The 23,230-nt window shown below is 51.0% G+C and overlaps 11 protein-coding genes across 11 annotated transcripts; 5 read left to right on the forward strand and 6 right to left on the reverse strand.

Annotated features, from left to right (window-relative positions):
- Positions 1-149: 149 nt before the first annotated feature.
- On the forward strand, positions 150-4,060 carry AUEXF2481DRAFT_25363 (uncharacterized protein; the record flags this gene model as incomplete). Its single annotated transcript, XM_013492540.1, has 6 exons — positions 150-161; positions 218-267; positions 323-642; positions 699-3,421; positions 3,471-3,764; positions 3,818-4,060. 6 exons carry the CDS (start codon positions 150-152, stop codon positions 4,058-4,060), a joined length of 3,642 nt encoding a protein of 1,213 aa, XP_013347994.1.
- Positions 4,061-4,782: 722 nt separating this feature from the next.
- Positions 4,783-6,129, forward strand: AUEXF2481DRAFT_25364 (glycoside hydrolase family 64 protein; the record flags this gene model as incomplete). The annotated part of the gene is made up of 1 exon (XM_013492541.1): positions 4,783-6,129. One exon carries the CDS (start codon positions 4,783-4,785, stop codon positions 6,127-6,129), a length of 1,347 nt encoding a protein of 448 aa, XP_013347995.1.
- Positions 6,130-6,251: 122 nt separating this feature from the next.
- Positions 6,252-7,126, reverse strand: AUEXF2481DRAFT_177478 (uncharacterized protein). Its single transcript, XM_013492933.1, has one exon. The coding sequence runs from the start codon at positions 6,810-6,812 to the stop codon at positions 6,375-6,377; it is 438 nt and encodes a 145-aa protein (XP_013348387.1). The 5' UTR covers positions 6,813-7,126; the 3' UTR covers positions 6,252-6,374.
- On the forward strand, positions 6,945-7,407 carry AUEXF2481DRAFT_177435 (uncharacterized protein). Its single transcript, XM_013492934.1, has one exon. The coding sequence runs from the start codon at positions 7,076-7,078 to the stop codon at positions 7,370-7,372; it is 297 nt and encodes a 98-aa protein (XP_013348388.1). The 5' UTR covers positions 6,945-7,075; the 3' UTR covers positions 7,373-7,407.
- Positions 7,127-9,011, reverse strand: AUEXF2481DRAFT_177477 (uncharacterized protein). Its single transcript, XM_013492935.1, has 2 exons — positions 8,984-9,011; positions 7,127-8,936 (listed from the first exon to the last, which is right to left on the reverse strand). Exon 2 carries the CDS (start codon positions 8,573-8,575, stop codon positions 7,442-7,444), a length of 1,134 nt encoding a protein of 377 aa, XP_013348389.1. The 5' UTR covers positions 8,576-8,936; positions 8,984-9,011; the 3' UTR covers positions 7,127-7,441.
- Positions 9,012-9,771: 760 nt separating this feature from the next.
- On the reverse strand, positions 9,772-12,688 carry AUEXF2481DRAFT_35372 (uncharacterized protein). Its single transcript, XM_013492668.1, has 3 exons — positions 12,489-12,688; positions 10,793-12,417; positions 9,772-10,734 (listed from the first exon to the last, which is right to left on the reverse strand). Exons 1-3 carry the CDS (start codon positions 12,505-12,507, stop codon positions 9,928-9,930), a joined length of 2,451 nt encoding a protein of 816 aa, XP_013348122.1. The 5' UTR covers positions 12,508-12,688; the 3' UTR covers positions 9,772-9,927.
- A 31-nt stretch (positions 12,689-12,719) lies between these two features.
- Positions 12,720-13,664, reverse strand: AUEXF2481DRAFT_178689 (uncharacterized protein). The gene is made up of 4 exons (XM_013492936.1): positions 13,395-13,664; positions 13,282-13,340; positions 13,104-13,233; positions 12,720-13,053 (listed from the first exon to the last, which is right to left on the reverse strand). The coding sequence occupies exons 1-4, from the start codon at positions 13,519-13,521 to the stop codon at positions 12,932-12,934; spliced, it is 438 nt and encodes a 145-aa protein (XP_013348390.1). The 5' UTR covers positions 13,522-13,664; the 3' UTR covers positions 12,720-12,931.
- Positions 13,665-13,918: 254 nt separating this feature from the next.
- AUEXF2481DRAFT_35376 (uncharacterized protein) lies at positions 13,919-15,078 on the reverse strand. Its single transcript, XM_013492669.1, has one exon. The coding sequence runs from the start codon at positions 14,908-14,910 to the stop codon at positions 13,930-13,932; it is 981 nt and encodes a 326-aa protein (XP_013348123.1). The 5' UTR covers positions 14,911-15,078; the 3' UTR covers positions 13,919-13,929.
- Positions 15,079-15,088: 10 nt separating this feature from the next.
- On the forward strand, positions 15,089-17,302 carry AUEXF2481DRAFT_35377 (uncharacterized protein). The gene is made up of 5 exons (XM_013492670.1): positions 15,089-15,124; positions 15,180-15,671; positions 15,723-15,825; positions 15,878-16,750; positions 16,918-17,302. The coding sequence occupies exons 2-5, from the start codon at positions 15,543-15,545 to the stop codon at positions 17,244-17,246; spliced, it is 1,434 nt and encodes a 477-aa protein (XP_013348124.1). The 5' UTR covers positions 15,089-15,124; positions 15,180-15,542; the 3' UTR covers positions 17,247-17,302.
- A 256-nt stretch (positions 17,303-17,558) lies between these two features.
- AUEXF2481DRAFT_85074 (uncharacterized protein) lies at positions 17,559-19,629 on the reverse strand (the record flags this gene model as incomplete). The annotated part of the gene is made up of 3 exons (XM_013492865.1): positions 19,401-19,629; positions 19,287-19,346; positions 17,559-19,233 (listed from the first exon to the last, which is right to left on the reverse strand). The coding sequence occupies exons 1-3, from the start codon at positions 19,466-19,468 to the stop codon at positions 17,559-17,561; spliced, it is 1,803 nt and encodes a 600-aa protein (XP_013348319.1). The 5' UTR covers positions 19,469-19,629.
- Positions 19,630-19,912: 283 nt separating this feature from the next.
- On the forward strand, positions 19,913-21,517 carry AUEXF2481DRAFT_25370 (uncharacterized protein; the record flags this gene model as incomplete). The annotated part of the gene is made up of 5 exons (XM_013492542.1): positions 19,913-19,926; positions 19,963-20,459; positions 20,517-20,729; positions 20,786-21,195; positions 21,245-21,517. 5 exons carry the CDS (start codon positions 19,913-19,915, stop codon positions 21,515-21,517), a joined length of 1,407 nt encoding a protein of 468 aa, XP_013347996.1.
- Between the last annotated feature and the right edge of the window lie 1,713 nt (positions 21,518-23,230).

Below are 23,230 nucleotides of genomic sequence, written 5' to 3' on the forward strand. Positions count from 1 at the left end.
TGCCCGCCACCCCGTCGTCGCCAGCTGCTGTAGTGCATCCGATCCGACCTCTCTGGCAACTGCGCACAGCCCAAACCTCGATGTGTGAAGCTGCGGCTTCGGCTCTATAAATACATACCATCAAAATGTCGTCCACCACATATCCCACCATGCTCACAAAGGTCCGAATCGCTCTCGTACCGCTGAAGCCTGTCCCCAGTCTGACCTGTTGTCCCAGTTCGAGTCCAAGTCGTCGAGAGCGAAGGGCATTGCCTTTCACCCCAAGCGGTGCGCTTCCCTCCCAGAACAAGCTAGTCCTGCCAGCATGCTGATCATATTCAAGACCATGGATCCTCGTCTCCCTACACTCTTCCACTATCCAGCTATGGGACTACCGCATGGGCACCCTGATTGACCGCTTCGAAGAGCACGATGGTCCCGTACGAGGCGTCGACTTCCACAAGACGCAACCGCTATTCGTGTCTGGTGGTGACGACTACAAAATAAAGGTCTGGTCGCTCCAGACTCGTCGCTGCCTCTTTACCCTCAACGGCCATCTTGACTATGTGCGCACCGTCTTCTTCCACCACGAGCTTCCTTGGATCATCTCGGCCTCGGATGACCAGACCATTCGCATCTGGAACTGGCAGAACCGCTCGCTCAGTACGCCAGCTCATCCCTCTTCGTCCTGCAACCTCTTTACTAACAACACTTCGCAGTCTGCACCATGACTGGCCACAACCACTACGCCATGTGTGCTCAATTCCACCCCAAGGAAGACCTTGTCGTCTCGGCCTCGCTCGATCAGTCCGTCCGCGTTTGGGACATCTCTGGCCTCCGCAAGAAGCACTCGGCTCCTACCTCGATGACCTTTGAAGACCAAATGGCTCGCGCCAACGCAAATCAGGCCGACATGTTCGGCAATACCGACGCTGTTGTCAAGTTCGTGCTTGAGGGTCACGACCGTGGTGTCAACTGGGTCTCCTTCCACCCTACCCTACCTCTTATTGTCTCGGCTGGTGACGATCGCTTGATCAAGCTCTGGAGAATGAGCGAAACGAAAGCTTGGGAGGTGGATACATGCAGAGGTCACTTCCAGAATGCTTCAGCAGCCTTGTTCCATCCCCACCAGGACCTGATTCTGTCGGTTGGTGAGGACAAGACCCTGCGCGTCTGGGATCTTAACAAGCGTTCCTCGGTACAATCCTTCAAGCGCGAGAACGACCGTTTCTGGACCATCGCCGCCCATCCCGAGATCAACCTGTTCGCCGCTGGACACGACAATGGTGTCATGGTCTTCAAGCTCGAGCGTGAGCGTCCTGCTTCGGCCGTCTACCAAAATAACCTCTTCTACATTACCAAGGACAAGCAGGTTCGCTCATACGACTTCACAAAGAACATCGAGAGCCCCTCTATGCTTTCTCTCAAGAAGCTCGGTAGCCCGTGGGTACCCCCACGTGCTATCTCGTACAATCCTGCAGAGCGCGCTGTCTTAGTCACATCGCCTGCCGATGGTGGTTGCTACGAACTGATCAACCTGCCCAAAGATGCTTCAGGTGCCGTAGAGCCTACTAACTCTCTCCGAGGCACTGCAACTTCGGCCGTCTTCGTCGCTCGTAACCGCTTCGCCGTCTTCAACCAGCCTAACCAACAGATTGACATCAAGGATCTTCAAAACTCTACCACCAAGACCATCAAGCCCCCGCCCGGTACCGTGGAAGTCTACTTTGGCGGCACCGGCTGCCTGCTGTTGATCGCCCCCACCTCGGTTGTTCTTTACGACATTCAGCAGAAGAAGCAGCTTGCTGAACTTGCTGTAAACGGTGTAAAGTACGTTGTTTGGTCCTCTGACGGTCTTTATGCCGCTCTGCTTAGCAAGCATAACGTGACTATTGTCAACAAGTCACTGGAACAGGTTAGCACCCTGCACGAGACTATCCGCATCAAGAGTGCCGTCTGGGACGATACTGGTGTCCTCCTCTACTCGACCCTTAACCACATCAAGTACACTCTCATGAACGGGGACAATGGTATCGTGCGTACGCTCGAACAGACTGTTTACCTTGTCCGCGTCAAGGGTAAGAGCGTCTACTGTCTCGACAGAGCTGCGAAGCCCAAGGTCATGACCATCGATCCAACAGAATACCGCTTCAAGATGGCTCTTGTCAAGCGACACTATGACGAAATGCTGAACATTATCAAGAACTCGAGTCTTGTTGGTCAAAGCATCATTTCCTACTTGCAAAAGAAGGGCTACCCTGAGATCGCTCTCCAGTTCGTCCAGGATCCTCAGACCAGATTCGAGCTGGCAATCGAGTGCGGAAATCTTGAGGTTGCTGTTGAGATGGCTAAACAATTGGATCGTCCTAAGCTTTGGCAACGCTTGAGTACGGAGGCCTTGGCTCATGGTAACCATCAAGTCGTTGAGATGACTTACCAGAAGTTGCGCAACTTTGATAAGCTGTCTTTCCTGTACTTGTCAACTGGTGATGAGTCAAAGCTCCAGAGAATGGCCAAGATTGCCGAGCACCGTGGTGACATGACTTCTCGCTTCCAGAACTCCCTTTATCTGGGCGATGTTCAGACCAGAATCGATATGCTCAAGGAGATTGACCAGTACCCTCTGGCCTACTTGACTGCCAAGGCCAATGGAATGGAGGAAGAGTGCCAAAATATCCTTGATGCTGCTGGTCTTACCGAGGACCAGGTCACCATGCCCGACACTGGCAAGCCGCTATCAACTCCTTCTGTCATTGTTCCTACCTTCCAGTCAAATTGGCCCGTCAAGTCGTCTGGTGCATCTTCATTCGAGAAGGCATTGGTTGCTGATGGCGGCGCCGAAGAAGTTGTGCCCGCCACCAATGGTTACGACGCTGACTTCCTGGAGGCTGAGACTGCTGTTCCCGAAGAGGAGGCTGAAGTTGAGCAAGATGACGATGAGGATGCCGCCGGCTGGGACATGGGTGACGATAGCTTTGTCGAAGCCGAAGAAGAGTTTGTCAATGTTGAGACTGTGGAGGCAGGCGCTGGAAGCAGCGAAGCAGACCTTTGGGCACGTAACTCACCAGTAGCCGCCGATCATGTTGCCGCTGGATCTTACGAATCTGCCATGAACCTCCTCAACAGGCAAGTGGGTGCAGTCAACTTCAAGCCTCTGGAGGCTAGGTTCGAGGAGATTTACACTGCTTCACGTACCTTCTTACCGGCAAATCCTGAGTTGCCGCCTCTCATCAACTACGTTCGTCGCACACTCAAGGAGACCGACTCACGAAAAGTTCTGCCTTTCATCCCTGGCGATCTCGAGACGATAACAACAACAGATTTGCAAGCAGGCAAGCAATCAATGCAAAAGAACAAGCTCGAAGATGGCGTCCAGATATTCCGCAAGATCTTGCAGACTTTAATTGTCAACGCAGTCTCATCGCAAGCACAAGTCAACGAGGTATGTTGAGTCTTTACTGTTACAAATGCATGGTACTAACAATTTCTAGGCCAAGGAGCTTATCCAAACAGCTGCTCAGTACGTTCTTGCAATGTCAATCGAGTTGACTCGCAGAGAGCTTGTTGGTGGCACCACAGATCTAAGCTCCTTCTCTGAGGAGGATAAGAAGCGTGCTCTTGAGCTATCGGCTTACTTCACAATTCCCAACATCGAGCCTCAACACCAGACTCTGGCCTTGTTCACTGCTATGAATTTCGCACACAAGAACAAGCAGCTAAGCAGTGCTCTGAACTTTGCCAACGCACTGATCGAGAAAGGAACCAATGCTCGATTCAAGGAGAACGTAAGTTTTAACTCGTCATGAATGTCGAGGGACAAGCTAACAATGTACGACAGGCAAAGAAGGTCAAGGCTGTATGCGAACGTCAACCTGGCGACGCGGTCGAGATCGAGTATGACTCGTTCGCTGAGTTCGACGTCTGTGGTGCATCATACACGCCGATTTACAGTGGCGAGCAGAGCGTAAGCTGCCCTTACGACGGTGTCAAGTATCAAGCACAGTACAAGGGTACAGTCTGTAAGGTGTGCGAGATCTGCGCCATTGGAGCGCCGGCTAGCGGGTTGAGGCTGACTGTTTAATTCACTATCGAGCGACTAGGGGAGGCTTGGTAAGGTGACGAGTGGGCGAAAAGAAGATGTGCTGTTTTTTTTGGTGTAGGCTATCGCAACCAGTATTCTTGCATAACGATTAGAACGGAATCCACGTCATGCACATTGCAGTGATTGCGCAGTCTCTGCCTTGTCGTAATTTCATCTACCGGTCAATATGGTTGTTCGCCGTTTAGGTGGCGTGTAGTTCAACGGTCCCCAGCCTTTATTTTCTCCCTACCTTCCACTTCCACATGGAAAGTGCGACAAACCGGATCTGGACCTCCTCAAATTCCGACATTCCTAAGGACATCCATCTCGTAGGAGATATTTTGAGACTATCGCAACTTCGATTGCAGTCTGCTTTTCGTTATGGTAGATTGTATGCATTGCACAGATGTGTCTAGAATAATCCGGTATGATACGAGCCTCCTCTCGGCACCTGTATAATCAACCGCGCCACCCAGCCAACCTCTCCAACGGCTTTATACCGTTAGATAGAAGGATAACTAATTTTCTCTCCTATACTGTGGGGGTTCGAGACCTTATAAGTATGTATGTCTCGAGGCTAGAATCAGCTTACATTCCCATCCAACCATATCACCAACTACCTAAGCACTGATCTCTGTACCGGACAATATTCCTTAATCAACAGATCCTTGCAGAACGCACTGAAAAGGACAATCTTACCTCTCTGATCAATCTGCCACATCATGCGTCTCTCGACGGCATTCTCGTGTGCCTTTACGGCTCTACTAGCTGTACCTGCTATGGCTGCACCCTTTGCCATCACACCTGGAGATGCAAACCACGTTATTCTCACAGACAGTAATACTGTCAACACTACAGAATCGATACAAGCAGATGCAGTTACAGCCGCAGCATCACGACCTCCGATTAGCATGTTAGCCGCCGCAGACTCTGACTTTATCGAGCTATCATTTGTCAACAAGCTTGCCAGCTCAAACGTCAAGGCCTATGTGACAGGGAGAGACAGCAACAATGCTCTTGTCATGTTACATCCTGACGGCTCTTGGTACTATCCTCCTGCAACGTCTGCAACAACACCGCAGCCTGTTACAGAGAATGTCGCTATTCCCCTAGGTGCACAAGGCTCGACTGTCAAGATCACCCTTCCTGGTTACATTAGCGCTGGTCGCATCTGGTTCGCCGATGGTAACCTTCAATTCTTCACCGTCAACGCTGGAGGCAATGTCGCCCTCGTCGAGCCTTCCGCTGTCAACCCGTCCGATCCCTCGTCAGCAGTGAACTGGGGTTTCATCGAGTTGACATACCTCGAATCAGCCATCTACACCAACCTCAGTTATGTTGACTTTGTTGGCCTGCCGTTGGGGCAGAAGTTGACTGCATGCGACGGTACAGTTTTGCAAGCACGGGGTGTCCACACTCAAGCCGTCGAAGACATCTGCGCCGATCTCGAAGAACAAACCTGTATCGACGGCTACCCATGGGCCGACCTCTGCGCCATCGACGCCACCTCCAACGCCCTCCGCGTCCTCGCACCCTACGACTACATATCACTTTACCCCAACGCCTTCTCAGACTACTGGACCTCCTACGTCAACGACGTATGGGACCACTACAGAAACACTCCCTTGACAATCGACACCCAAGTCTCGGCCGGCAGCGTCGCTTGCACAGTCACCGGCGACTACCTAAACTGCGCCGGCGACAATCGCGCCTACGCCAAACCCTCCGCCGCCGACATCTTCGGCTGCAATGGTGGGCCTTTTGCCATTCAGGCCAGCGATAACGATGTTCATCGTGCTGTTGTGCCTCGTCTGTGTGCAGCCTTCCATCGTTCTACCCTTTTGCTTTCGGGAGGAAACATTCAACCCATGTCTGATGTTTCTGGCTACTACACCAAAAGTGGCAGAGCTTCAAACTGGTACAGCAAGTTTGTCCATGACTACGAGGTCGATGGCAAGGGCTATGCTTTTGCGTATGACGATGTCACTCCCACTGGTGGAGTTGATATGGCTGGTCTGCTGTCTGTCGCTCAGCCCTCGCAACTTGAGGTCACTGTTGGCGGTGTTTAACCCCTCTACTTCACATCACGAATCGTGCTGGTAACGATTTTGCTTGTTTTTGTAACACCTTTTTTATTTATTTACATTTCTGAGGATTTGAAGAACTGGCTTCTTCATCGATCTTCTTTATCTAAATGAACCTCTTTGGAGGAAATCATCAAAATGGAGATCTGGAGGATAGGATATACCCAACTTATGTAGAACAAACATCAGGCACTGCGCTTCTAGATAAAGAAGCCAGGCCTTGGATAAATTTAATGAATATCATCTTTTAACCATAAACAACTGCATTTCCCGTCTCTTTTTTGCTTTCCACTTTGATCTTCATGATGTGAGAAAAGGAACAAAATCCACTCGTCAGAAAAGGCAAGGACGCAAGGTTTCCAGTGCAAGGTAAAGAGCAAAGTCCGAAATACAATTAGGAAAGCAACGATGAACCCTGAGAAAAAAAAGAAGAAGGAGCAAATCTTGTTGAAACAAGAAAAGGCGGGTGTGCAGTACACGGGGGGGGGGGGGGGGGGGGCAGAAAAGGAGAAGGAATCGACCCACCAGTCCAAAAACAGGAATGGAACGATTATTTTCCGAACCCTGACAAGGAAAGAGCGTCTCCACCTAAATAAGCCAGGAAGGAGCAATCCTCTGCTGGACAAGAGGAGAGAGAGAAGAAACAAAGTAGGAGCGATCCACGACATGTGAGGAAAGGAAGGACTCACCGAGGCCGAACGGGAAGGAACGAATGTTTGATCAGAAAGGAAAGAGCGGTCCAGCTGACGAATTAGGGAAGGAAACTTGTGTAGCGTATGGAGGGTGTCATAAGACGGATTGTATCTTTGTACTTGTTCCTGCTAGGTGCCCAGTTCGGTGTCATTGTTATGTTTTGATGAGAACATTAGGAGGGCGGAGCACCATCTGATAATTTACAGACGCGGGTACAAAGTTCAAAAGATATCTCTTGATGGTTCTTTTTTGGGCAACGATTTTACGGAGAAGTGAAGTTTTGCAGAGCAGAAGAGACGAGACAATTGGCTGCAAAATCCAAAGGAAGCTGCCAGCAGAATCTACGTGTCAAATGAGCAACCCAGTCCTTTTCCCTCTACGCTCTGTGGTTTTTTTTTTGCTTGCGTCAAACGTCGTGATATGGCCAGCAATGTGTTTTCTACCTTTTTTTTTTTGCCTTTTCCCTTTGCAAAGTGTAGCAGTTGTAACGATGCGAAACAAGGGAACCCATCCCATTGTCAACAAGCATTTGTGAACTGTTCTTTTAGCCTTTGCCTCATATGCGTAATCGGGTCAGTGCTGCATGGCAGAGAGAGGATCTCGACTACCAGACATCACGCTCGTCAGGTCTGAACTTGAAGTAGTCAGGAGTGTGATAAGGCTCGTGTGCAGGAATATGCTCTGGCATCATCTCAGCAGTCTCGACCATCCGCAGCTTTTCGATCTCGAACAGATCGTTGACGAGAATGAAGAGCTGCTGTGCGTCAGCCTCGATACGAGCCTTGACCTTGGGGTTGCAAGCTCCAAAGCGGTCTGTGTGCCAGCGCTGACGTTCGGCTTTCAAGATGGTAAAGTAGGCTTTGCTGAATGCGTAGGTGCCAGGTCGCTCGGAGATGCCTGTGCGGAAGACTTTGTCGAGACTGTGACCGCAAGCGATGGGAACACGGTGACCGCTGAGGACGGAGGCATTGGCGCAATCTGAGCATGTGGGGATAGGTGGCGTTGGGACGTGAGTCATGGTCGCCTTGTCACTCAATTGCTCGTCACAGTCCTGACGCCATAGAGCAAATGCGGTGACAGGAGCGTGGCCGTTCAAATCGGCAGCGGGCCGGGGAGGTGGCATATGGAAAGGGTCGGGCGGGTTCCCATAGAGACAAGAGCTGAGCAGAGACTTGTGACGGGGACGTGAAGAAGTGCGTTGCTTCTGCGAGGCGTAGAAATGGGCCTTGTGCTCATAGATCTTTCTCTTGAATGTTTCGGGGCTGTCGGGGCGGGGCACATCGGGGGCGCTCATGAAAGCATCGGGAAGCTTTGGTCTCGAGGCCGAACCATGACGACCGTGTCTCGAGCCCGACGTGAGATGCTTCTTAGACGCGGGAACGTGGGGAGAGGACCGCTTGGTGCTGTTGGACGAGGCAGTGGAAGAGAAGGACGGCGGCAGAGAGTCTGTGCCAAAGTGGACGTTGTTGTGTGAGAGGTCGTCCTTGTCGTGGTCTGGAGATTGGTGACTATCCTTTCTCGCACGACAGCGCTGCTCGTTGGCTCGGTCTTCGTACTCGCGCATGAACTCTCCAAAGTTTGGAATGCCGACGACCGTCTTGCGGCGTCTTGATAGAGGGGCACAAGTGCCTCCACCAAACATTGCCTGCTGGTTCAAGATGTAGGTCTCCCAATCGGCTGCTCCTTTGGGAATACCGCCGGGATAGACCTCGCCGGGTGCAGTAGAGTTGACATCCATGACGATTTGATGGGTGGATATGGGCCAGCTTTTCAGCCCATTCTTTCGCCGCCGATCTAATGGTGCAAGAAGAAAATTCTTGTCGAGCAAGCCACGAAAGGGGAGGGGTCGAGAGACACGGAAGAGTGGTTTCGGATGCTGTGCTACTGGCACCACGGCTTTGGTTGCCGGGCTAGACTACGCTCGGGGAAGTGGTAAAGAGCTTTTCCAGCAAACAGGGATCCCACGTGATATTGTACTTATGCTGTGCGACGCAATCCAAGAAGCAACCGTCTTCGCTGCGGTGTCGGCCAGGTGGATGCTCAAATTCGCGCAACAGCCTTGGAAGTGTTTACGAGACGCCTTGTGGTCAGCAGCACGCCTTGTCGGGTTAGCGTTGTCGATTCATTGGCTGCCTGGAAGTCGCACTTTCCTGTATGAGGCCAGTATCTCCTGCAAGTCCGCACGCTCTGCTATCATCGTCTAGGACATTGTTCTGTCGATAATGCTATCCCTTCCTGAGTATCATAAAGCATTGTGTAAGCTACCACAATGCATCAATCTGTGAGCCGAATGCCATCTTTGCTGGAAGTCGATCGAGTGCCTTCTCCAAAGGTGTAGCCCTGTCCTTTGGTTTCATTGTGCATAGTGACAGCTGAGAGTACTTCAGCCTCCTGCGCACTTGGGGGCAGTGTGTTATTGTTTACAGTCGTTGTTTTCACCTTCTTAGCTCTGAACCTTGTCTAAACATTGGCAGATCCTCGAGGCCTGTACATGCATCTGACAAGGCTCGATACTCATCTCGAGCAGACACATGGAATCGATATCTGCATTACAAGACGGTATATCAGACATGCATGCTGATGTGATATAGCCACCTTCGTAGCGAGAACGAGCGGCCTTCGACTTGCACTGTTGGCATCGCCGATGCCAGAATTATTGCCTTTCGGTGGACACTCATATGTCGTTGATTCCAACTAATGGTGACTGCAGAGAAAGGTTGGCCACTCAACCTTGACATCACAGATGGACGCGTGTGAGAGAGACGCGACGAATGAAGTTGTCGACGCTCATAATAAACCTGCGGCTAAGACCGACGCTTGCACATTTAAGGCATAGCCGCTCTTCGCGATGCCAGTCGGAGTGAGCTCCTTCGTTCGGAGCTGCTGACCGAAAACAACTTCACAACCTTGACAGCATCATTTGAACCTAGTAAAGTGGAATAGAAAGGCTTGGTGAGCTTGATTTAAAAGTGGAAGAGAAACGTCCTGTGGTGGTATCTAAGGTAGAAAAGCTAAGCACAACTTCCCATCCTCCAAAAGTTCCCCCTCCGCGAAGAAGATTATTCGTTTCGTCGTAATCTACAAACATACTCAGTAAGGACTGTTGACGATATCGTTTCTGCTGAGATAGCTGCCGCGACCAGTCTTTCTAGGGGTGGCCATGATGCTCTCACGAGTTGGTCTTTGGAGCGCTCTTCGGGCTACCATGTTGACTTCGTTGGGCAGAGCCACAACGATGTTCTTGTCGCTACCGAAGCGGAAGTTGTCGGCTTTGACGTCTTCGGCGTAACGCTTGATGCTGTAAGGATCCTTACGTCCGGCAAGAACCTTCTTCATACTCCAAGTGATGATGAAAGGTCCGGTGGCAGTAATGATGGTTGTCTCGTCGGCATCGGGTCCTGTGTTGAACTTTGCAGGTGTGAAGGACAACGCAACCTTGGTCTCATGCTGGAACTGAGCAACGTGACTAGGTGTGAGGCCCAAACGACGGGGCTGAGGCTTTGAGTCCTTGGCGAATGCCTTTTCGAAACCAAGCTTACCCTCATTCTTGCCGTCGCTCTGCAGAGCATCGATAAGCAAGAGGTAGGTGCGTGTGGTTGCAAGGACCCAGCGGCCATTAGCTGACACATCAAGACCAATGATCGGGTCACCCAGAGCAGGAATGTGAGTTTTTGCGTTGATTCCTAGACGATCAAACATGCGGATATCACCCTTGCTTGAAGCAACGGCGATATATCCCTTGTCGGTTGTGGCTGCAGCGGTGAATCCGTTCTTGGTAGCATACTGCTTGAGCTCCGAATCGACAAGCTTGTCACCTTGCAGGCGGGGATCGATGCGGTACAGAGCGTTGTTGGACAGACCCAAGAAGGTTTGTTCGCCTGTCATTTGACTGAATTTCTGGACGCTAGTTAGTCAAAAGGTGTCAAGAAAAAGAAGTTAGAGTGCATCGACATACCTTTTCGGGAGCGAAAGTGTTAACGGGAATGTCATCATGGACCTTCCACTCGTCGACGATCTTGCCGTACTCGAGATCCATACGGAAGAGCGAGTTGGGGTTGTCTCCATCCTGCATAATGAGGTTGCGATCCTCGGCGTGCAGCATGATCTTTTTCGGGTTGAAGACCTTGCCGCCAGGAGTCTCAACCTTGGAGATGTTGGTGGAGAACTCGAGATGGTTGTCAGGGGTGTGCTTGAAAACGCCAATCTTTGAACCTCTGACGACGAACGAGCGGTCATGCTTGTAGCCAACAGCGAGTTGGGAGTTGACGTTTCCATCTTCATCTCTGGTGATAACATCATCTTCCGATTCGTCGCTGTCGTAGTGCTCACTTCTTTGGCCAACGTCATCTTCCTCTTCCTGGTCATAGTATTCTTCTTCCTCTTGTTCGTCCTCTTCGCGAGCCGCAGCTTCTCTTTCGTCCTCTTTGTCTTCCAGAACTAGATCGTTGAAGGCGTCAAGAACGTAGTCTCTTTCGGTGTCCTTTGCCTTGAGCCATTTTGTCTGGTTGGAGTGCTCCCAAAGAGCCTGCATCAGACCTTGCTGGAATCCTTCCAAAGAGTCTCTGTTCTTAAAACGCAAGAGCCACGAGTAGGCATTTCCATCCTCGCTGTAGTGATTGAAGATGAACGACAGGTACTCGAAGTTGAACACGGGGTTGAGCTCAGGAACGACTTCTTGACCGAGCCAATCTCTGTCGTTGCTGTTGAGCTGGAGCCAGTATTTCCAGTTGCCGATTTCGGTGACAGTAGCGTTGACGCTTTCGTCTTGCAGCACGAAAGTACCAGACTGGAAGTCGAAGAGGTGGAGCTCGACGTCTTGATCGGCCAGAGTCTCGAGAGCCTCAGGAGCCTTGCTCGCCGAGGGAGCGACAGTTGGCGCCTCCTCGTAGGCACGAAGAGGGGCCTTGGCGGCCTTGGTGGGTGTTCTTGTCATAGCTTGGCCGCGCTTGACGCCCGAGTTGGACTGGTTCAGCGAAGGCATACGTAGACTGGGTGGTGGCGGCGAGATGGTTGGAGAGCGAGAAGGGCTTTGTATGGGACTGGCTTGTGGGATGGGTTCTTCGTGGTCGAAGCTGAATTCGCGCAGTTCTTCGTCGGTAGCGAGATCACGAGGCTTGCGGTACTTGCGCTCGTACTGGCACTGGGCGGCTACGAGAGCAAAGGAGGAGGCGGTTTCGGGTGATGCTGATGAGTCGCAGACAAACTCAAAGAGGTCTCCGTCGTCGCCGCTGAGATCGAGCCAGCCAAGAACAACTTCTCCGTTGTCTCTGATGTCTACGCGGAAGTGCAAATCCTCGTCAAGCAGGAAGGTCTTTTCGTCCTTGTCCGAGAGCACGCCGTCAAGTCTGTCGTCTTGTGAACCGTCTTCTCCTACGAGCTCTGCCTCGCCTTCTTCGTAGACTCGCTGGACGACGAGTTGGTATTGGTATTCCTGGCCTGTGCGTCGTATTGAGGCGGCAGCGTCTTTGAAGATGAGTTCCGAATAACCTTTGAGCGATCGGGGGCGGACGAGGTACAGCTGGCCTTGGGGCAGTTCGATGATGGATTCTTTGTTGGCGTTACCGAAGAGGTATTTGCTGACTAGATCGGCTTGTTAGCTGGCATGAACAAGAGACGGAAAAGTGGGTGACGAAGTTGGCGGGGAGACGAACGCGACCTCAGGGCAAACATTTTGGCTTTTGACTCTTCTGGCGACGATCGCGACAGAGACTACGGCCACGAGAGGGAAGGAGCTGAAGAGGTGATCAGGTGCATCAAATGTTCGCTGCAGGAGTTGGCTGCCGTGTCTGAGATGAACCTGAACAAACAAACGCCTCCTACAAAGTCGAAGTCCTGGCCAACTTTGAGCAATTTCACTCCCCGCCAAATTCGGAGAAGTCAACACCCTGTCCCTAATCACTTGTCTCAAACTTTGATTGCTACTTAGATTGACGCTTCTCCTTTTACTATGTCGCAGTCACTTTATGTCAAGACACTGAAGCACTAGGCACAGTATACTCATGTATGCTCTACACTTGGGAGCGCAAAGATGGTGGAGCGGCTATCTCACACCTACCCATCTACGTCGCGTGTGATCATCCACTCTCGAAACGCGTCATACCGCGACACCAAGGCCCTCCAAAACCACACGCGTCATTGCCACGACTTTCTCTTCCTCGAGTCTGCCAGCAACGAGCTGCAGACTCACCGGCATTCCGTGGACCGCTTCCGCATTGTCTATCCAACAGTCAGCATTTTCACACCACGACTGTCAGTAAACAACTCACATTCTGCCTGGATCTGTGCATCTGTCTGCGACAGTGGCTTCGCGCCTGATCCCGCCTTGTCTAGCTCGCTGTCGGCATAGGTTCCACTCGGGAACGAAGTGGCTGAATAGTCCAGAATGTTGAACACGCCCTGTTCGCATTAGCGATCGCCCGAAACATGTTGAATTGGTGAGCTTACCGTATAGCCTACGTGTTTGAATTTGCCGTGTTCTACACTAGCGAAAGGGGTTGTTGGGCCTATCAAAATCTTGTATCAGTCGCGGTGTACAAGCTTGATACAGTCGCACTTACACAAAATGCCGTCGAGACCTGCTTCGCTCCATCGATCGAGGTAATCCTTGCACAGTTTCGTTCTTTTTGCTTGAAGCTGCCACAATGTATGGACCCCTATTTCTTGTGCCTCCGCATACGGTAGCATCTCCTCTCTAAAAGGTTCGTCCACCGGTGCCAGGATATCTCGGACTGATTTAGCTCCGTCGGCAACGAAGAATTGACCCTGTCAGTTTCGTCAGCTCTATACAAAACAGCGATCACTCCTGCGGCAATTTCTCAAAGCGGCGAACGAGCTGTAAAAAGGCACAGTCATATCTCGAGTCCAAGCGGCCTCCTCGTCCAGCTTCACATGCGACATAATGCTCTAGCAGATAGACAGGATGACTTACCAACAGGTCGATCGCTTCTTGGTGCAGCTTTGGCTCCCAGTCGATGATTTCGTGTCCGGCGTCTTTCAGTTTCTCAACTGCCTGCTGGAGTGCTCGGCGGACCGGAGGTGTGGGGCTAAGCCTCACAGTCAGCTTCGATATCGACTTCTCGGACAAAGGCAATCTTACACAACCATCCCATCGTTCCAGACTACACCTAGTCGTAGCTTGGGGCCGACATCCACAGGGCGCCAGGGTATGGGCAAACACTTCGGGTCGAGCTTCCAAGGCTCTGCACCCACGACATTCTTCGAGAAGAACTCGATGTCATCCAGAGTGCGAGCCATGGGCCCGTTGACAGAGTTGACTGCCTCTTGCCCTGCCAGTCCAGACTTGGCATTGGCCGTGGGGAACCGACCAAACGAAGGTCTTAAGGTGAAAATGCCAGTACAAGCTGCTGGTATACGAAGAGAGCCGCCGATATCAGTACCGACACCTAGCACACTGCCTCCAAAACTGATAAGTGCACTTTCACCTCCACTTGAACCGCCAGATGTAAGTTTCCTATTCAGCGGGCTCACGGTACGACCAAAAGTGTTGTTTACAGACTCAGCAATCATCATCGCAGTCGGAACGTTCGTCTTGACATAGAGCACTGCTCCTGCTTTGAGCAAAAGATCAACCAGAACTGTGTTGTAGGTCGCCGGCTGATCTACCCAGGCAACAAATCCGATGGTAGAATCCTTTCCGATGATGTTGAAGTTGTCCTTGAGCGATATAGGAATGCCGTGCAAGGGTCCGATGGGCTTTCCAGTCTTCTCGAGATGATCATCAAGAGCCCTTGCTCTCTCCAGTGCTTCAGGGAAAAGAGTCTCGGACAAGCAGTTGGTCAACTGATGGCATACTGCGGCGCGTTTTGAGAAAGCTCGGATAACGTCTGCTGCTTTCCATGTACCGCTGTGAATCTGTTGCAATAGCTCTGGAATCTTGGCAGAAGTGTATTTGAGTTCGTCCTTGGTGAAGAAGCCGCTTTCCTCAGGGAAGCCTGTCACATCCAGTTGAGATTCTGGAGGCATAATATCGGCAGGAACACGCCATTCTGCTGGAATTGACTCGGAGAGCGCCTCCTGCTTGGCTTTTGCGATGTCTTGCCAGTTGCGTGTCATGTTCCTGTACTCGAATTTTTGATGAGCTTGCAATGGACTCGAACGTTACTTAGGACTATCACGTATATAAACCCCGCACGTGATAGTTGACGCCCGAGGCATGTCGCCTATCTCTTGTAGATCATTTAATGGCCGCGCCGGCTCCGGGCAACTCTCCTCCCCGTGTTTCTGCTTCTGTCACGAATCTAGTGGTACAGTTAGGAAGTCATAGTTTGTGAGTTTGAACAGATGTCCCTGAAAATTCACGAGTTATTGACTCTCTGTATGAGCTCTCTGATCTGAGAGTGACAAACGTATGTCTTTTTACAGCTCGTTCTTGCTTTGCTTGAGTCATGGCAGAGAGACGGAGCGTGAGCGCTGTCCCTGTGATCTGCCCTATCTCGTGCCCCGCAAAGCTTGGCATACCACCTTGATTGAGCCGAGGGGATTTTTCGCCTCTGGATTTGGATGCTCCTTCATGATATCGACATTGATAAAGGAACATTTCTTATCATTGTCCGTTCGCGCCGCTACAAATCACATGGCCTATCTTGATACGTCTGGCTCTGGTTCGCGTTGACAATATAAGATGAAGTAAAGGACAACATCATATCAACTATCAATCTACATCGATTTCTGCCGATCAATTCATGATGGCCGTTGGTACAAAATTTAGGGAGTACTTGAGCCCTGGAGGCAGTTCTGAGGGCGAGAGGAAGTTGGTGCAGAAGCTCGATTTCTTCATCTTGACTTTCTGTTGTTTGATGTACTTTCTGAATTATGCAAGTTTACCTCGTTTCTGGTACAGAAATTCTTGGCTAACGGCGACATAGCTGGATAGAAGCAATCTCACTAATGCATATGTCTCTGGCATGAAAGAAGACCTTGACTTCAAAGGCAATGAGCTTACGCAAATTAATACGGTATTCACAGTTGGTGCGTAATAAAGACTGCTTATCCTACATCAGGCACGACTAACAGATTCAAGGCTATGTCATTGGGCAAATTCCTTCCAACATCGCTCTCTACTACGTCAAGCCTCGCATATTCTTCCCGTCGATGTTGATTGTGTGGGGCTGTCTGACCATGGTCACGGCTGCTACTCACAACCCTCACTCAATCATGGCTATCCGCTTCTTCCAAGCTTTGGCAGAGTCCAGCACCTTTGTCGGAACACATTACATCCTGGGAGCTTGGTACACTGAGCGCGAACTCGGTAAGCGAAGCGGTATCTTCACAGCTTCTGGTCTTGCTGGTACTATGATCGGAGGATTCATCCAGACTGGCATTCACTCTTCCATGGATGGACTACAAGGACTTGCCGGATGGAGATGGCTCTTCATCGTCGACGGACTGATTTGTCTACCCGTCGCGATCTACGGCTTCCTCTTGTTCCCAGATACCCCATCAACGACCAAAGTGCCGTATCTGTCCGAAACCGAACGTGAGCTTGCCCGCTCTCGTGTTCCTCGTCATGTCGAACGTGCACCATTCAATTGGTCCTTCGTCAAGCGAGTCTTTGGCTCTTGGTACTTCTACGGCTTTGTCATGCTATGGATCATTGCCGGCGAGACAGAGTCGTTCTCATCCAACTCTTTGCTCGCTCTCTACATGAAAGCACACCCTGAGCGCAAATACGCAGTATCTCAGCTCAACAACTACCCGACCGGTGTACCTGCAGTCGGTATCGTCTCTACTATCTTCTGGGCTACACTTACGGATTTCCTTGGCGGTAAAAGATATTTGGTCGGGTACTGGATCGGCCTTACTGGTATTATCACATCTGCCATGATTCTTGCGCCTTCTGCTACCACTGCGTCGACTTTTGGTGCATACTACTGGGCCGGCTCAGTTTATGCTTGTAAGTTATTTTCCTCTCTGTCCTTTTCCTGGTGAAGTTCCTTGGCGATTTCGTATCCTACCGTAATGCGCAGTCACAATCAAGCCAGAGTCGTTTCTAGGAGAGAGCGTCCGATCTAGTCACCCATCTTCAAACGCTCGCCAGACCACCGCTAACACATCCCTCAGGTCAAGCAACCTTTTTCGCCTGGGCAAACGACGCCCTCCGCTACGAAGAAGACAGTCTCCGCGCCGTCGTAATCGCATCCATGAATGCAGGCAGTGGCGCCGTAAATGCATGGTGGTCCATCATCTTCTACTCTGCAGACTTTGCACCCAAGTTCACGAGGGGTGTGTGGGCTATGATTGGATGTTCTATTGCTTTGGTAATTTGGACGGCCGGGGTCACGTGGATGTGTGTCAGGACGGAGGAGAAGAGGGTTAGTCAGGGTGTGGAGACTGAGGAGGGAGGAGATGAGGCTATTAGTGTGGACGGAGGTCGTGATGAAAAGGCTTGATTGGACAGTAATTCGAGGCTTTGAATTTGATCTGCTTGAGATACCTCATTATCGTCCTGCGATGACTGTCTTTTTTTTCTTATTTCTGCTTTATTGTTTCCGTATTCCCGGTTCTTGCTTTCGTACCTCGATTGCCGTAAAGTCCTCCGCGACGATTCAGAAGATGAAAAAGACTTCCTCCTTCGAGAAACAAAGATGAATAATTCCCCTGTTCCCTTTAAACCGCCAACATCAGACATCCTGGTCTGGCTACGCTGCTGAAAAACTTCCAACTGCATAAACCGAAGCTCAGGGATTTGAAGAGTGAGCACTTCACTCGTACTTGGCTCTCAGCGAACCGCAGACCTTTGTGCCGACGAGCATTTCCCAGATCAGTCCACCTGAACCAAGACTCATTCCAACTCCGTAGTCGAGGACCACGAACTGTCTGCCTGAAGCAGTCTTGCGCTTCTTCCAGGAAGTGGAAGTGACCTTCTCGAGGTTCACGTGGATGGTACCTAGCATGCGAGTGCGTGCGGACTGAGCGAACTCTGTGGGTACTTCTTGCTCATCGCTGACAACGAGGATGACGTCTTCGGCGAGAAGCTTGCTGTCGTTGGTAAAGTGGAAGGGCAAGATGATGGGAGTCTTGGATGGCATGGACTGGCCCTTCTTGACATACCAGGTAATTTGGTTCTCGGCGTACCAACGCTCGTCGCCTTCATCGAAGACGCAGTTCTTGCGGCTGTGCTTTTCAGGCTCGAAGGGAAGACGACTGACAACGCCGTAGTGGTGTCTGGCAATGCGGGCTTCGACTAGATTGTCACCCTCGATACAGTGGATGACTGCTCCACGAGCGACAGCGGACCAGGCGTTGGGAGGCTGCAAGACTTCAAAGTCCTCAGTGCCGTTGAAGTGATTCTTGAGGATGTTGAAGAGATGGTTGGATTCGCCAAAGCCGCCCACGAGAATGAGACCCTTGGGCCTCTTCTTCTCTTTGATCAGAGAGATGTACTGGTCATCGGCCAGCTTGACGATAGCATCCATGACAGGACGAAAGATATCGTTGAGATTGTCAGCAGTGATGATGAGATAGTTCTTCTCGATTCCGGCGCGGGAATCTTCTTGGGCACCAGCGAGTGGGACACTGGCATCGTCCATGTCGTCAGGATCTTGGCCCAAGGCAAGAGGGTTGAAGTCACGCTTGGTACGCAACTCGAAATGCTCAACGCATCTGTCCCATTCTCTGGGATACCTCTCACAGTACTCTTCGAAAGCAGTCAGACCCATGCGAGACTTGACGTGCTCCTCAAAGCGCACATTGAGAAGACCGCTACCGCAAACAGCACCAGTTCCAGCAGCGCATTCTGCCAGACGAAGAGGCTCGAGTGACTTCACTTCGAACGCGCAAAAATCTGATGTGCCACCGCCGACGTCTGCGATGATGTAGGTGTCTTCCACGGCAAGAGTGACACCCTCCATCTGCTTGAGAGCGTAAAGACCAGCAGCTTCGGGTTCGGTAATCATCTGCAGATTGCGAGACTTGGAGAATCCAGCCATCTCAGCTGCTCTGAGAGTGGCATCCTTGGCCGCATCGGACCAGACGGCAGGCACCGTGAGTATGTACTCGATCTTGGTCGATGCCATGAAAGCCTTGCCATAGCGTTTTTCGAGGGCCTCGAGAGCATGTCCCTTGAGCTTCTCCAAGAAGTCAGCAGTAGCCTCGACAGCACTTCTGCCAATCTTCGTGAGCTGAGCCTCGAGCTTTATACGAGAGACGTATGCAGGTAGCTCCTGCTGGGGATCAAGAAGTAGCTTGAGCATCTGAAGTGAACCCTTGTCCTTACTGGCAGGGAACCCCCACTTGGCGACATGACAATCGGACTTCTTCAGGTCTGCGTAACTTCCCGCTGCTCTACGCTTGCGGCTGGGTAAAGGAGTGGCCTCAGAAGAAATCTCATACTGCAACTGAGTAGGAACTTTGTCGCAGCCAGTGCCATCCTGCCAACTACGAAAAATTCAGTCAGAAGGTATAAGTGAGTGAAGAGGCAAGGTACATACCTTCTGACGACAGGGATCTCGCTTGCAGGGTCGGGTTTGCCGCGGAACGTGTACGACACACTGCATGAATGTTAGCGCGCTGGGGATCGTCATGTCAGATATATTTAGACTTACCCAGAGTGAGTGGTACCCAGGTCAACTCCGACGACGATGGAATCCTTCTTGGGACGTCCGGCAGGCATGATTGTAACTTGAAAGGTTGCAGCAGTGAGTTGAGGGTTGGGAGAGAGTTGAGTGAGAAAGAAGCAGTTTGTGGAGGGGATATAAGGTAGGAGGCCGAGGCAACAAGTGAAGCCAGGTCAATGTCTCCGTAGATGGTCGGCGAGTGAACAGTAGTCGTTATATCTGACTGTTAGGGTGCTGTAGCAATGCAAAAACTAAAGTTGAGTTGGGGGACTTGTACTTGAGAGCACGTACTTGGTGGTGTCTCGCCCAAAAGATAAAGTGAGCATAGATGCAGTAGTGAGGTGAACAGAGGCCAGAAGGGACCAAGTGAACTGACAGGCGATTGCTGTGACCTTGGTTTAGATGAACTTCTCTCCACTGCTACCTTCTAGTTCCTTTCGACTTCCACTTCAGTTGACATTCAAGACGAATCATAGCACAAACCATGAATACCGCCGAGTATGAATTTTGAACAGTATGTGTCGTGCAGAACAGCTAATTCGCCGGACAGAGAGGGCAGAGACCTTCTGGATCACAACAAGCGCCTCAAGCAAGAGCTCCGAGAAAGCAAGGAGGAATGCGCGAGACACGTGAATGACTACAATACCCTCGTAGATGAATACAACGAGATGCCCGGCATCCAAAATGCAAAACTCAGGACAAAGATAAACAAGATCAAGCAGCTCCGGGAAGAGAGCGAGAGTCTCGTACTCGAGATCGAAGATCTGGAGAAGCACCAAGAGCAGCAGGGAAACAAGATCAAGAAAGACACAAAGCTGATCAGAAAGCTGCTGGAAGATCGCGACGATCTCCAAGAACGACTGGCAAAAGAGACCGAGAGGACGCAGAGAGCGCACGTGAATCTCGACTTCAAAGTCAAGCAAAGCATCGCAACTTCAACCAGGCTGGACAAACAGCTGGGAGACGAGACGTTTCGCAAAGCCATGGATCAGATATACGAGAAATTCCGCGATTGCTTCTCTGTGGTTCGACGCAGACAAGAATTTGGTAAGTCGAACAGGAACGGTATTCTATCGACCATCGCTGATACGCGACATCATAAAGATATCAGAACGAGACCAAGGAACGAGTCCTTGGAGAAATTTCTGTCAAAGCATGTGCCCAGCTGGAGGGAAAATAACGCAGATGTCAGACTGCATGTCTGTATCTCCCTTGTCTCGAGGATCCTGACTCAGTTTGTGAACAGCAAGTTTGTTTTCGGCATGCCCAACGAGGATCTCATCAACGCCAATTGGAGAGCATGGACCGCATTAGCAGGTGAGCACCTCCGAGTGACCCACTGACAGCATGGTAGCTGACCCCAACTTTCGCAGAGGGCCCACAAACTTCCAGATCGCAGCGAGATGTCAAGAGATGGATGGCTATGACCAGCACTGTTCTGACTAACAATCACCAGGAGCTTATGCTCCAAGCCAGAGAAGACAGCCTAAACTTCATGCTGGACACCATGAAGCAAGACTTGGAGGCCGCGACCACCATGGATTTCACAGACGCCATACGGCGAAGACTCTCGGATGCCATATCGCCACACCTCACGACTCTGAGGTTGCTGCATTTCCAAGAGTGGAAGTACAAGTTCAACATGGTGACGGCAAGCCGCAAAGGCGAGCCGGTACGCTTCAGCCGAGCTCGAATGGATGGTATGTTTTGGGAAGAGAGCGGTTATGTCCAGGCCAGCTTGTTCCCACAGCTGTGTAGACTAGAGGAAGATGAAGAAGATGAGGTGAGTGCAGCAAAGTACCTCGGTATGACCGTCGCTAACACAAGACCAGGAAGAGACCTACACGGTTGTATGCAAAGCCAGAGTCGCAGTCGTGGCTACGGTCGAGGCCGCAATGGATGAGAAGGTGGGGGGTGATGATGAGGAGATGGAGGGCACCACAGACTCGGGAGGAGTGAACAACACGGAACCTAGGGCAGGACTCTCGAGAGCCCTCGGAGATGATACGATGAAGGCGGAGGACAAAAATGGAGAGGAACCCAAGAGAAGCACAGTTTCGGGTTCTTTCGAAAAGGAGGATGACGAGATGGATGAACGCGCTTGATGGTGGGGATGGAAGAGCGCAAGAACAAGAAGTCGTGGCGCTGCATATCTTGAACAAACATCGCTACAAAGGTTTGAGTTATCACAAAGAGCATCACATTAATCAATGGTAACTTGCTTAGTCAATGTTCAGCCTTCCTCCAGATCTACATTCTTGGAGTCCCGTGGTCTTCTCCAAGTATTTTCGTCCACGTCACCTAATCTGGCCAGAATAAGCTGCGTCGAAGCCCCATGACGAGGCTGAGAAGTCTTTACTATATATCACAAGCAAATCGGTCATGACAATCTTTCGGATTGAGCCCGATTTTGTATTACCTGCTGTAAAGTCATTTGATGAACTTGATGATGGTCGATGTAAAGCTCCCAAAGATGCCTCTTGTGTGCGATGAAAGCTGTCGCAAGGCACAATGCTTGCATGATCATCGACGATATACAGCTGGAGAACAGTCTGAAGAAATGGAGCTGCTCATCTTTGCTGCACTGGATTACCACTTGTCGCTTTGCTCAAACCTGAGAACGCGGCGATCACTTTTTGTTGTGACCGTTTCGTGCTGACCACAATTATTTGTATTTGACCTTCGTTTCGCCGAATTGTCTCTTAAATAAATCCAGCACGGAAGTCGAAGATCAACCTTACAGGCAAGCACGCCGTAATGGTGTCGAGAGGTTCGGCTTTGGACCAGGGTATTGTTAGTCAAGGTATGCAATACTGCACCCTGACAGACGGCTGACGAGGACCCATCGGGCTGACGAACTCACAATAGTGGTCAGGGTCTTGCTCCGAGAATCGCGCCTCCAGTATTCTTTTGAGATGCTGATTTTCTCCAAAGCCGCCTACCAGAATGATTTCTTTGGGATGTTTGCCAAGCGCTTTGATGGCGTCGTACTGGTCTTGAACAAGCTTGATCGTTGCATTTTCGACTGGCTCAAATATTCCCCTCATGTCTCCAGCCTCCCAGTATTCTTCCTTCACACCGGGCAGCGGAACTTTGACTTCGCCCTGGCTGGGACTATAGGCTCTTTTTGTTCGTTCCTCAAAGTGCCTCGCGCAGATGGGCCAGTGGGTCGGATGGTTCTTGCACCTATCCTCTAGCTTCCAGTCAAAGAATTGACTCACATGGCGCCTGAATTCGATATCGAGAAGAGATCGACGAACTGAGACAGCGATTGAGCGACGTCCGAGAGGCAGAGAATGAAAGACACTTACTGCTACAAGACCAAATCACGGCCTCTATGGAAGGTGCTAAGGGCTACAACAGGCTCAGACACCAGTGGAGAGACGAGAAGTCCGCTCCAGACATCGATATCCTTTTCGTAAACATCAGAAATACCTTTTGGAGAGAGATGAGTGAACAAGAATTTGGCAATTCGACTCATTCGGCCAGTCTTCGAGGCACAATTTACTAATCACGGTAAGCAGATATCAAGACTACCAAGCCTGTTGATCTGGAACAATATCTCGCAACATATGTCCCCGGCAGCAAGGACAACACCCTGAAAGATTATCGGATGTCTGCGTTGCCGTGGCTTCCCGGGTCTTGATGCGCTCCATGGACAAACGAAACGTCTTCGGCTGGCCTGTGGACGAAGCCACCCAAACGGCGACCAAGCTTTGGCGTCTTGTGTCGAGTAAGCTTGATGGTCCAACCACACGATTTCGTACTATTACTGCCTTTCCAGAGACAAAGGACCTGCAGTTAAGAAACGCAATCAA

Source organism: Aureobasidium subglaciale (genome assembly GCF_000721755.1).
Source record: "Aureobasidium subglaciale EXF-2481 unplaced genomic scaffold scaffold_1, whole genome shotgun sequence".
Lineage (NCBI taxonomy): Eukaryota > Fungi > Ascomycota > Dothideomycetes > Dothideales > Saccotheciaceae > Aureobasidium > Aureobasidium subglaciale.

Excerpts from the sequence above, each read along its gene's own strand:
- AUEXF2481DRAFT_35372 (XM_013492668.1), bottom strand. Across the intron at positions 10,735-10,792 it reads ACACTTTCGCTCCCGAAAAG|AAATTCAGTCAAATGACAGG; the intron begins GTATGTCGATGC and ends ACTAGCGTCCAG.
- AUEXF2481DRAFT_35377 (XM_013492670.1), top strand. The coding sequence starts at position 15,543 with ATGGCCGTTGGTACAAAATTTAGGGAGTACTTGAGCCCTGGAGGCAGT. Across the intron at positions 15,672-15,722 it reads TGATGTACTTTCTGAATTAT|CTGGATAGAAGCAATCTCAC; the intron begins GCAAGTTTACCT and ends ACGGCGACATAG. Across the intron at positions 16,751-16,917 it reads GGCCGGCTCAGTTTATGCTT|GTCAAGCAACCTTTTTCGCC; the intron begins GTAAGTTATTTT and ends CACATCCCTCAG.
- AUEXF2481DRAFT_177477 (XM_013492935.1), bottom strand. The coding sequence starts at position 8,575 with ATGGATGTCAACTCTACTGCACCCGGCGAGGTCTATCCCGGCGGTATT.
- AUEXF2481DRAFT_178689 (XM_013492936.1), bottom strand. The coding sequence starts at position 13,521 with ATGCTACCGTATGCGGAGGCACAAGAAATAGGGGTCCATACATTGTGG. Across the intron at positions 13,341-13,394 it reads AGGTCTCGACGGCATTTTGT|GCCCAACAACCCCTTTCGCT; the intron begins GTAAGTGCGACT and ends AGATTTTGATAG. Across the intron at positions 13,234-13,281 it reads TCAAACACGTAGGCTATACG|GGCGTGTTCAACATTCTGGA; the intron begins GTAAGCTCACCA and ends TAATGCGAACAG.
- AUEXF2481DRAFT_177435 (XM_013492934.1), top strand. The coding sequence starts at position 7,076 with ATGGTTCTTTTTTGGGCAACGATTTTACGGAGAAGTGAAGTTTTGCAG.
- AUEXF2481DRAFT_177478 (XM_013492933.1), bottom strand. The coding sequence starts at position 6,812 with ATGTCGTGGATCGCTCCTACTTTGTTTCTTCTCTCTCTCCTCTTGTCC.
- AUEXF2481DRAFT_35376 (XM_013492669.1), bottom strand. The coding sequence starts at position 14,910 with ATGACACGCAACTGGCAAGACATCGCAAAAGCCAAGCAGGAGGCGCTC.